The 11339-nt window shown below is 37.6% G+C and overlaps 1 protein-coding gene across 4 annotated transcripts in view; it reads right to left on the bottom strand.

The window, feature by feature from the left end:
• CENPF (centromere protein F) overlaps positions 1-11339 on the bottom strand; it is a 44008-nt gene that overhangs the window by 4207 nt on the left and 28462 nt on the right. For 3 of the 4 annotated variants that reach the window (XM_075088899.1, XM_075088901.1, XM_075088900.1), the window contains exons 13-18: positions 7591-9891; positions 6892-7044; positions 5632-5808; positions 4713-4874; positions 2876-3062; positions 1699-2175 (exon numbers count right to left, since the gene is read on the bottom strand). In XM_075088899.1, coding sequence (XP_074945000.1) covers positions 1699-2175; positions 2876-3062; positions 4713-4874; positions 5632-5808; positions 6892-7044; positions 7591-9891 — 3457 coding nt within the window. The remainder of the gene's footprint in view (positions 1-1698; positions 2176-2875; positions 3063-4712; positions 4875-5631; positions 5809-6891; positions 7045-7590; positions 9892-11339) is intronic. The other variant, XM_075088902.1, reaches the window with a different exon arrangement.

An 11339-nucleotide genomic window follows, 5' to 3' on the forward strand; every position in this document is an offset into this window, starting at 1 on the left:
ACCTGAATTCAATCAGAACCCAATACAGTGACATGATAGTCTTGATTTTTTCATAGTTTTCTCTGCGTATAGTGTTGTAGATTGTCTATTATCTCTCTATTTAGCCTAGAAGTCAAACATTAACTGGCACATATGTCCTCAGAAAAGGTGTATTTCCAGAAAAATAATAATGCTGGTATGAAAATGAAATGCAAATAACGTAGACTTAGAAATCCTGACTTCTGGGAGTGATCACTGAAGTTGAGGCGATTCAGTACCTCTATGGCTTGTCCTTTCACGATTGCAATTGCATTTATTATAAAGGTGCCTAATAGGTAGTTGAACGCACAATATGTTTTTCAAGCCCTGATTTGTGCCGTCTTCTCAGTTGCTTTCTGCTACAGTGAACCCTTATATGAAATATCAGGCTACCTCATTTCGTGCATTCATAGCAGAACGAAACTGAACTCTCATGAAGATGTTAATATATTACTGCTGCGGGCAAGACTGTTTCAGCTCAGGGAATTTTAATCGGTTTAATATATTGCCAGTGAACACACTTTTAATTACTGATTCTAATATTGAAAGACATAAAAGCACAAAAATAAGCAAACACCTGGGGAAAACACCCCAGCTTCCCTCCAAACACCTCTCCTCCCTGGTTTCTGGTCTCCAGTTGCCCCACTGCATGCTACACTTTCCGTGAGGTGATGGGAGCACAGGAGGTGTGGGTCAGATCCCGCTCCTTTTTAACTTAATTGCACAGGCATGGAGGAACCCACTGGCTATAGTCCCTCTGGGGTTATACCTCCTCCTCAGTCTCCTCTCAGCTGCCCCTTGGGCTGCCCTGCCAAGCTCCCACCCCTGCTCAGGCCACCCCCACCCTCCTCAGCCCCATGTCCTGCTCCGAACAATACTTCGCTTCAACATTATTCCTGTCCCTCCAGCCACAGCACTGTTTTTCCTTCATCGCAGCATTTATTGCCCTTTCTTACTCACATTTCCACGGAGACGCGACAAACACCTCTGACTGGTTCCATCTTGGTGCACAGTTTTGTCCTTTGGAGCCAGCTGAACCTGACCATGTCTGGCACGGGGCAGCCCTGACCACCTTCCTCAGGGTCCCCCTGCAGCTCTCACCACCAACCACTTGCCAGTTACACCCTGCAGAGCTACTAACTGCCATTTTGACCTCGTAAGGAGGAATACTGAAGGAAGTGTAGGGCTATGGAGGGAGCAAATGTGACTCCATCATAGCATGGTACTCTAGCACTCCAATCTTGTGGCCTTTAAGATTATATTAACTCCACATTATTGTCCTGTACATTTCAGTGAATGGTTCAAATAATCCTTTTAAATGACTAGAGCAAGTCTTCTGTCAGCAAAACTTTGTTGCTGTTACTCACCATACACTTAGCCTCTAAGACAAGCATCATGAGGAACTACAAAGTTGTGACTGCTAGGACCATTTGACTGTTAGCAGAATGGTAGTTATTAAACCAACATAAATATATTATTCTGTTCTAACACCACAGCTCCACAAACACTAACCTGACAGTAACTGGCATGTATCCCATTGACTATTTTCACCTTCCATTGCCAAAAATGTCACCAAAAATGTTTGCATAGTCACCTACTCACCCAGAGTAAAACTAATTCAGCAAAAAAAAACCCTGCTATGCTCAGAGAATGTTTGCCTTTATGAAACACTATAAATACCTTTTTTCACTACTCCTGGAAGCCCATCTGGCTCACCATCTGTGTTCTCCTTACACAGCAAATTTTGACAGATATCATCCCTCCTTTTTTTTTTTGATGAAGTCTCTGGCACAGGAGATCTTGGTTCTCCATTATCTTTCCTGTTGTCTTCATACCTCTGCCTTTTACTTGAAGGCTTAGTAGTATCTTTGTCTGACCTCATCTCTTTGACAGACTGATTGCTCACTGTTAACGAGTTATCAGAATTCAGTGAAGGAGTGCTGACAGCATCGCTTGTTGGTTGTTTCAGCTGAGCACTCAGCAAACTGACTTGTGTCTTTAGCATCTCATTTGCTTCCTCTAGTTTATAATATTTAACAATTAGAGAGCAGTATTTCTCCAAGTTCTCATTTGCTTCTCTGGTCTTCACTTCTGTAGATTCCTGTAATTCTTCCAGTTTTAATTTAATTTCTTCTGTAATGGCATTCTCATCAGCACCTTTCCAAGCAAAACAACATTATTCATATAACTGACGTAAAAAAAGATGCATTATAAGAATTTATAATGAAATGGTCACACATCTTTTAATTAATTGCACATGTTCTAAAACTGTGCAACTATTAAAAAAGTGACAGTGTATAACAAAATTAGTAATGTGTCAGACATAAGAATGTATTTGCTAAATAGAGAACAAACATGTAAAATTTCAAAAGAATCCTTGACCAGTCAATGGGCAAACATTTTCCCAGTCATTTTGTAACTTCTGGACACTCGAATTTATACCCCTAACTTTCTTTAAGTATCTTTCACAATATAGCGTATCTCATGAGATAAGCCAAAATATAAAGGACATAGCATGAGATTCAGAGGGGAAAGCTTGCTGGAAAATGATAAAAGAATTTGCACACAAACTTTAGTTATTAAAAAAAACCACTCCCCTTCATCATTAAGTCACTTTTAACCACAAAAATGTAATATTTATAATATATATTCAAAAGCCAGAGTTGCCTCTTTAAGAGAAAGATGATGAACTAGATTTTGAAAATGTTTAACACATTTGCAGTTGTACTTTTTTATACTGGTTGAGAATCATGCTCTGTATTAGAGCTGCATATGCAAATGGCCTTTTTAGGGAAAAAAGTTTTACAAACTAATGCACTGCTAAGAAAGCATTAAGACGGAATCTAGATTCAGTTACCTTCTTTCGTATATTTTGACATAGTTTGATTCTTCTTCTTTAATAGTTCGTCACGTTCAACTAGTTGTTTCTGCAACATTTCCTTTTCCTGTTCCATCTGCTTACAGGATTTCATCCACTGCTGCACTTCACTGTGGGCAAATTCATTCTCCTTCTTCAGTTGAACTATAATGTTAATGTTATCAGCCTACAAAATAAGAAATGTAGTTATTACACCAGAAACATAAATTTCTTCCATTTAAACATTACAATGTCAAATGGAAGCTCAACTGTTATTATGCAATATTAGGTGTAGAGCATGGTTGTAATGTATACTTGTTTGCTTGTTTCTGTACAGCCTCATTATAGCAGCTCCTTTACAGCAGGGAACATGAAAGTCCTCTTACTAGACAGGTACATACAGGTGATAACTCAGCAGAAAAACAAGGATTCAAATACCAATAAGGGATACTTACTCTCTTCAGATATACCAACAAATTATGAAAGTTCAGATTACTGATGTCAAAGCTAGCATCCTACCTATGAGAATGCTGTATGAACTCTGAGGCAGTAGTCCTTTTTCCCCTGTTACCACTTCATTGGCATGGCATAAGAAAGTGCTGCTTTCCAGATAACAGATTTCAAAGCAATACTCTGCATTGTAAAGTGCTCTCTCCTAGTCTGAGTTTCCTTTATTCTTCTTTTCATCCCTAATGCATCTTATTACCACAGAGGCAACATAACCCAGGCCTGCTTTGCACTCTAAATTCCAGCTCAAAAATACTATTCAGAGCAGCAGCAGATCATTCCTTTCCACCCACTTCTACTCTCCTGGGCTGCCCCCTCCTCCTCATCTGGTCTGGAACTGACCTGTGTGCAAATACCACACAGTGAGCACAGCTGGAAGCCTTGTATGCTACATTTACACTACCATGGGTACTGTCTTCTGTCACTGGCACATATCCTATAGTACTGTATCATTGGACTGCTGGTATTAAATTAACACCACAGCAGAGGGCCCTATGGAATAAAGAACTGTTGAGCAAGATGAATGCATTGCAGTTCAGTGTTTACTTGCAAGTAAATTGAATTGGCTATGTTTCTTCAAGAGTGCATTTAGAGAGACACTCATTCCCAAAGTGGGAGTACAGAGTTGGAGCCAGCAATCAATCACAGCCAGAAGCAGGACATAAAAAAAAAAAAAAAAGGTAGATGAGAAAAATGCAAGGGAAATTAATTAAAAAATTAAGTTATATGGACAGTTAAATTTTACCTCTGCCACTAGAAAGCAAACCAAGCATATCTAGAACTGTTCCCAGCTATCAGTTGTTCACAGTATGTGAAGCTCATATTCTATCATCACTGAGAACAGCTTTATTGTTTAGAAAATTACACTAGTTAATAATTGTAATGAGAATTCTATATAAAATGGAATTGATAAACTCTCAAGAATCAAGAGCAGTGTATCAAGACTAACACTTAAGACAGAACATGGTATCTTTTATCATCAAAGTAATTCACAAACAGAAAACAAAGGTACTGCAAATTCTCTTTGAGTGTATTCTAACCACATGATAACCCAGTTGCAATGTTCAGTGTAAACAATAGAATGCTGTGTTTAGTATCACATAAACCATTTCTAGGTGATCTCAGAGGTGGCATATGTAACAGAATTTTTCTAATGTAGATCAATAGTAACAATGTTTCCTCCGTGCTCTACATTCTCATTAGTGGAAAAAAAAGACTGTATCAAAGTCAAGCCAAAGCTCTGGAGCACTGGTTTCTAATCCTACATTTATTTTACTATATGGTGCCTTGGGTCTCATGTAACTGGCAATGCTTACATCTTGTTTCTTACCTTAGCTTTTAGGAGCTCTCCTAAGGTTTGATTAGTTTCATTAAGAGAATTACTTAGTTCTTCTTTATTTGACTTCAGATGCTCAATTTCCAATTTTTGTGAGTTGACAAAGTGCTCCAGCAAATTCATCTTATCTTGACAGGCCTCAATTTCTACTTCATTCTAGAGAAAGAAAATATGCCTAATTACTATGGTACTAAAAAGGACATTGAGTTGTATTTTAAAGATGTACTTAAGAGCATATCACAGCCTACCAGAATTCCACAGCAAATTTGCTGGTATGTTTTGAGGAGTTTAAAACTGAAAGAGCAATTTGTCTCAAGTATACCTTTTTAATACCAGACTCTTGCCTCTGAGAAGTCTACCATTAGAAAGCCCTTTAATTTACTATAACTTGCTCTTAAATTTACTTTATATTCACAAGAATGAAATTAAGAAATAATTAGAGTAATTTTTTTGCCTGTGTCATGGCCTCAAGTACACGTTCATAGACAGGTATTTCTGCGGAACAGATGATGGCTCTTTGGGTACTGCACGGCTGACAAATGGATTTCCAACAAATTTGTCCTTATATCATAAAGTGGTTAATCTTTCTTCCTCATTCCTAGCAAAACAAGCATTTCCTGAATTAAAACATACTGTTGCTTTCCCTTTTTCAAATGTATAGTCCCAGATACATTATATATACACTTAACACTTCCTGAGTTCGGAGGTAAATTCATCTTTTGCTGCTTGCTATATGGAAAAAGTTAATTTAACACTTACTGAGTTCCAAGGTATATAACTCTATAAACATATAGAGTTTGGTAATCCTGTTAGAAAAGACAATTTCTTTTGCAATAGGATCAGCAAAATTTTGTAAAGTATGTAGAATTTAATTAAAAACTCACAGCACCATTCTTCTCATTTTCTGATTTACCTTTCGGTTTGCTTCTGTCAGAGCATCATGATGCTCTTTTGCTGCTTGAAGTAGTCTGTCTTTATATTCTGATATTTCTCTTTTCATTTCACTTTCTTTTTCTTGTAGTTCTTTCTGGAGCATCTCCAAACTCTTCGTCAGTTCATTTTTTTCTGACACAGTTAGATGCAGCTGAATCTGTAAACAGTAATAGCACATTCTTTGGTATTTAGAATTGTTTCAATGGAGAAACAGTTGACTCATTAAACTATTTGACTTTACGTCTGAAACGTCTTTGAATTGCCAAAAACAACTTGGTATGAAGAAAGTATTTAACAGTGGCTAAACACACTGTAATCAAAGAACGGAACAGCTGGACACAAAAGACAGGATAGGAGGCAAAGGAGGGTCTTCTAGAAAGAAACAGTATGATCTGAGGGGTACACTGAGTGCAAGTTTGCCAAAACTGTTAAATCAAGCAGCACTGCCAAAATTAAAGCTTAACCTCTCCAAACATTGTTCCATCTGAGCGTGACTTGCGAGGTTAAGCGTCACTTTCCTCACCTTCTTTAAGATGACAAAACTTTAAGCATTTTCATTTTGATCCAGCTTTTATAACTGTACTTTTTGTACAGTTGGCCTGTATTTCCATACAGGGTTTCTGAAAGATGCCAAAATCTCCTTTCTTTTCCCACTCAAAATCCTCAACATCACAACAGAAACAAGCCCCTGGTTATAAAATTTTGTAAATAGTGTAAGTAGGTCAGAAGACCACTTAAGTTGGTTTAAACACATAATATTGTTCACAAATAAGACCTACAGTTGTCCAGATGGTAAAACAGTCTAAGAATTAAATATGAACAAGTTAAAAACAGACTCTAAAACTGCTTCTGCCTTGACTTTGTCCTGAAAGTACTTCAACACTGCTGAACACTGAAAGTAGTTTAGCTTTAAAACAAGCTTGAGAAATGTTACATTTTATCATCTAACATCCTCAGTCTGATGACTGAATGCCTGTAGTAGAGACAATTTCTTGGCACTGAAAGATTTCTAGATATCTACCTTAGCCTTTATGCTGAGAAAATATAGTTTCAATAGAAAGGAGGGGGAAAACCTATTAATAATTCTACCTCAGAAGAGAACATTAAAAGTTAGAAAATTTGGAAAGCAAGAACCTCTGATACTGTACATTAGCACAGCTCCCTTGACCAACCTCCACACATTGACCGTACTTGAGCAACTGTCCTTGAACACAGAAATACTACACACAGAGTAACTAACTTTGTTCTTTTCTGAATGCTCTTGAATAAGTTGTATTTCTTCAACAAGCTTGTTTCTTTCTGTGGTAAATTCTTCCTGTAATTTGGAAATCTTCTGTTCAGTATCTGTTAGCTTGACCTGCAGCTCAGTATGACTTTCAGTCAGTTCATTTACCTGAAATTAAATTTTCCAGAATTAGTTTTAATACATGTCATGACCTCCAAAGAGTTTTCTTATATGCAACAAGCAGTTTTTAAGATGGGTTATGTTATTCCCATAGCTGGTCCAACTCCAAGCAAGAGTCACAGCAGGCTAATGCTGTTTTCACATGAAAAGTGTCCAATTGTTTCAATTTCTTTTGAGCTCGTGAAGTACTTATTCTTGATATAAAAACTCACTCGCCCAATACTAATTTGTCTTTCCTCTCTTTCTTCTACAGGAAACTATCCTGCATCGTTTCATTACTTAAACATCTATGTGTACTTTCAAGCAATCTTCCCATTCATCCTACACAAAACAATGTCATGCTTTCCAGCTCTGTAACTTCAATGCAAACTCATGATTGCATTGAAACCAGAATTTTAAAAATAGGATGCTTACTGTAAAAGTTCGAGGTTAAAGTTATTTTAAGATATAATTTACGAAGGAAGTAGTAAGCCCAGAGGACACTTTATCCTCACTCCTAAAAAGGGAACTCTACCCTAATGGAAATGGTATTACCTTTTTACATAAAGTGCTCTTTTCACAAAGTGTATATTCCAGTTCCTTCTCAAGGTCCTTATAAGACATTTTTAGAACATTCAGGATATCCAGAAAGGTTTCATTATCAGAAAAATGTTCTTCCTTCAGCTTCAACTCAGCAATCAAATTCCGCAGCTTTTTTTTTTCCTGGTGCCAGCATTCATGCTCATGTTGCATGTGTGTCAGTTGTAAAGACAGCTCCTCTGTTTCTTTCACCTGCTTTTGAAGAGCACCATTTTCCTGCAGCTTTTCATCAAGTTTTTGTTTACAATCCATCAATTCTTGAACAAGTACTTCCCTCATTTGACCTAATTTGATATTTTCATTTTTTATTTCCTGACATTCCTGTAAGAGTGTTGTTTTATCTTGCTCAAGACGAGCCACCTGATTAATCAAGACTTGCTCTTTTGCTCTAGCATCTGCTTCCTCCTTGCAAGAAAACTCTAATTTCTTGCTTATGTCTTTGAGCTCAGATTTCAGCAATACCACAGTATTTTCAAACTCATCCTTGATTTGCATCTTTTCTTCCTCCTTTTCTTCTAACAGTTTTGCTGTAGTCAAATTTGAAGACTCTAGTTCAAGGATTCTTTCTTGCTTTTCTTTTAAATCTTTAGCCAAACACACTTTTTGTGAGGTGAGGACATCAACTTGTGAGTTGAAACATTTCAGCTTTTCAGTCATCTCTTCCATCTCCATTGTTAATGTTTCTGCCTCTGCTTTAGCAGCCTCTGACTGAATAATTGTATCTTCTAGGTTTTTCTCTGACATCTCCAATTCTCTTTCAAGCCTCTCTATTTTATCCAGAAGAGAGTCAGCTTTCCGTTCACTCTCTTTCAGCTTTTCAGCAACATGGTGTTTTTTCTTCTCATCGGATTCAATTTTTACTTTCAGCTTCTCAATGCCATGTCGCATTTGGTCTACTTCTTTCTGTGCTGAGCTAAGTCTAGCAGCAAGTTCACCTTTTTCCATTAACAAGCCTTCCAAAGATCTGGAAAGCTTTGAATTTTCCATTTCTGATGAATTTAATTTACTCCACATCATTTCCAACTCTCTTACAATCAGCTCTTTCTCCTTTTTCAAATCTGCTGCTTCATTTTGGAATTTTCCTTTTCCTAAGGCAAAAGACAGAGCATCATTTTCCAAACTTTGCAGCTTCTGCAGAAGATTATCTTTTTCATTTGATAATTGATATACATCGGATTTTGCATTCTCAAGCAGATTTGTTTGTGTCCTTACTTCACCCTCTAGCCTTCTAATGATTTCAGCAGAATCCACCTTAGTTGACTCCAGCTCTTTTAATTTCTCTTGTAGCTTCTGATACTTCTGATCCAGTTCTTTTTTATTTTCAGACAAAATACTCAGTTCTTGGCCAATATGGTTTCTCTCAGCTGTGACTGAAACAAGGTGCTCTTGAAAGCTAGAAATAGTTTTCAGGTTAACTTCCCTCTCCCTTTCTAATTGCTGACATTTTGCCTGAAGCATTTCAATATCGCACTCTATGAACAAGGCATTGTTCTCAATATTAACTTGCTCAGATTTTGGACTCCTCTGTTCATTTTCAGCTGCAAGGAATTGTTCACGACAATCTCTCTTGGTCATTTCTACGTCATCCAATGTGTCTGCTGCATTAGACAATCTAACTTTATGTATCTCCAGCTCAGACTCTACATTCTCAGGTTCTTTTTCTAACGAGACTACCCAAAGAGATAATTGCTGCTTATTGACAGAGACTGATTCCACTTTTTCCTTTATGCCACAGTCTTCTTCCTTAGCAACTACAGTAGCTTCCTCCAGTTCTGCAAAAGCTGACCTCTTCGGAATTAATTGTGCATTCTGAAAGTTCAGTTCTGAGGTTAATTGCTCAGCTTTCAATAGTAAATCAACATGCTTATGACTTTCCACTGCCTCACAGATCAGCTTCAAATTTTCAGCAGTCTGCTGTTTTGCCTCCTCCTGAAGCGCTTCAGTGGTTATTTGATTTTCATAGAAATCCCCTGCACCTAAAGAGATACTACTGTTGGAAAATGACAATGCACTGGCATAGTCTGAAGGGCTGGTTATTTTTCCTGACATATTTCTACACTTGTGTTCTCCAGATGTCTTCTCAGTATAACCTTCCATTAATCTTGCTTCAGCAGTCTCAGCTACATTTTCACATGCAGAGGTATCTCCTACAGCCATTTTCTCAATAGGGCTTAGGTTGGGTTTATTGCTTCTCAGTGCTGAGTTTTCTATAGGCACTGCCAATTGATAAGGGCTACTGTTTCCTTGTTCAGTGTTCTGCAAGGGTTAAGAATCAATCCATTAAAAAAAAGGAAAAGAAAAAGAACATCTATGAGAAAAAAACCAAAGTCAGTTTTAAAAGTTTTCTTAAACTAGTAAAGCTCCTCATCTTACGCGAAATAAATAGATAGCATCCTTTTCTACTTCAGAACTGGCTTTCTTATGGAAAGGATTTTACTTTTTTATACACACATGCATCTTTGGCAAAAAGGTTTTAAATATACTGAGGGAGAAATTTCAGCCAAGTTTACTGGAAGACTAGGTGCAAAGATATCACATGCTTCCATATTTTGGGAAAATAGGTGTCTACGTGACAAAGTGGAAATTTACTAGTACCACTAATGGGGGAAATGTTTACTGCTCACCTTCCATTAGACACCAGAGAATCTTCAGGAGACACAAGCCCAAATCCTCAAACAATCCCTTTTCCAAACTACCACTGTCTCTCATAACTGGGCTTACATTTGCTGCCACCTGATGCTCTCATTTGAAACATTATAAACAAGCAACTTCAAAACTTGAGGAATCCAAAAAAAGATCTGAAGGCAGCACCTGAATGATCTGTACTGAGTACTTAATCTTAAAAAAGCTCCAGCTATGTATGGTAAGGAACAGTATTTCTTTCTTCAAGTGTTTATGTATCAGTGTGGATGTTCTGTGTGAATTGCAACACATACAAGTGAGAGAGTTTCTTCTCTGCAATGAACAGTTGCTCAGTGTTGCAGCTGGCCAAAATGCAGAGCTTCAAGACGTTCTGACTGTGACACCAGTGTAAAATTTTAATTTCTGAGTCTATGTTGACTGAGCATTGGAGGCCACTTGCACAGGACTTAATGGTCAAAACTGGAATTCTCAAAAGCAGAAAATACACCTGTTAGATTCATTTTTAAGGGGAAATAGTCTAATACACTGTATGCAAGAATTCAACTGGTTTTCCTCCATTCTGATTGAAATTTTGATTCTGCTGCTTATTACAAGGAGCAGCAAAACCTAGGTCACTGGTTGCACGCCATCTACAGTGCTAAAAAAAAAGACAGAGCTGACTCCCAAATTTCTTGTTCCCGTAGGTATTTTGAAGGAATTCAGGCTGAAATGAAAATTAACTGTTCTGCTAGCAGCTCATTCTGTTCTGCTGTGGTGCTACTGAAAGGAATTAGAGGTGTGGAAGTAACCCTAGTTTGCTTGTCCCACAAAGGGACATGGGAAGTGTGTGCATCTTTAACTGACTGTGTTAAATCAGAGATCAAAGTTGTAAGCACAGTACAGGTACATACAGTGCGTACACACCCACTAACACAGCATGATCCACACTAACACAGACCTGAAGAAAAACCAAGAGTAGCACAAAGTATTACACAACTGTAACAGACTAGACTTGTTGCTTTTGTCATCATTTGTTATTTCTCATGATCCCTGTGATCAATAAAGCAGAACTCAAGGTACAG

Source organism: Phalacrocorax aristotelis, chromosome 3 (genome assembly GCF_949628215.1).
Source record: "Phalacrocorax aristotelis chromosome 3, bGulAri2.1, whole genome shotgun sequence".
NCBI lineage: Eukaryota > Metazoa > Chordata > Aves > Suliformes > Phalacrocoracidae > Phalacrocorax > Phalacrocorax aristotelis.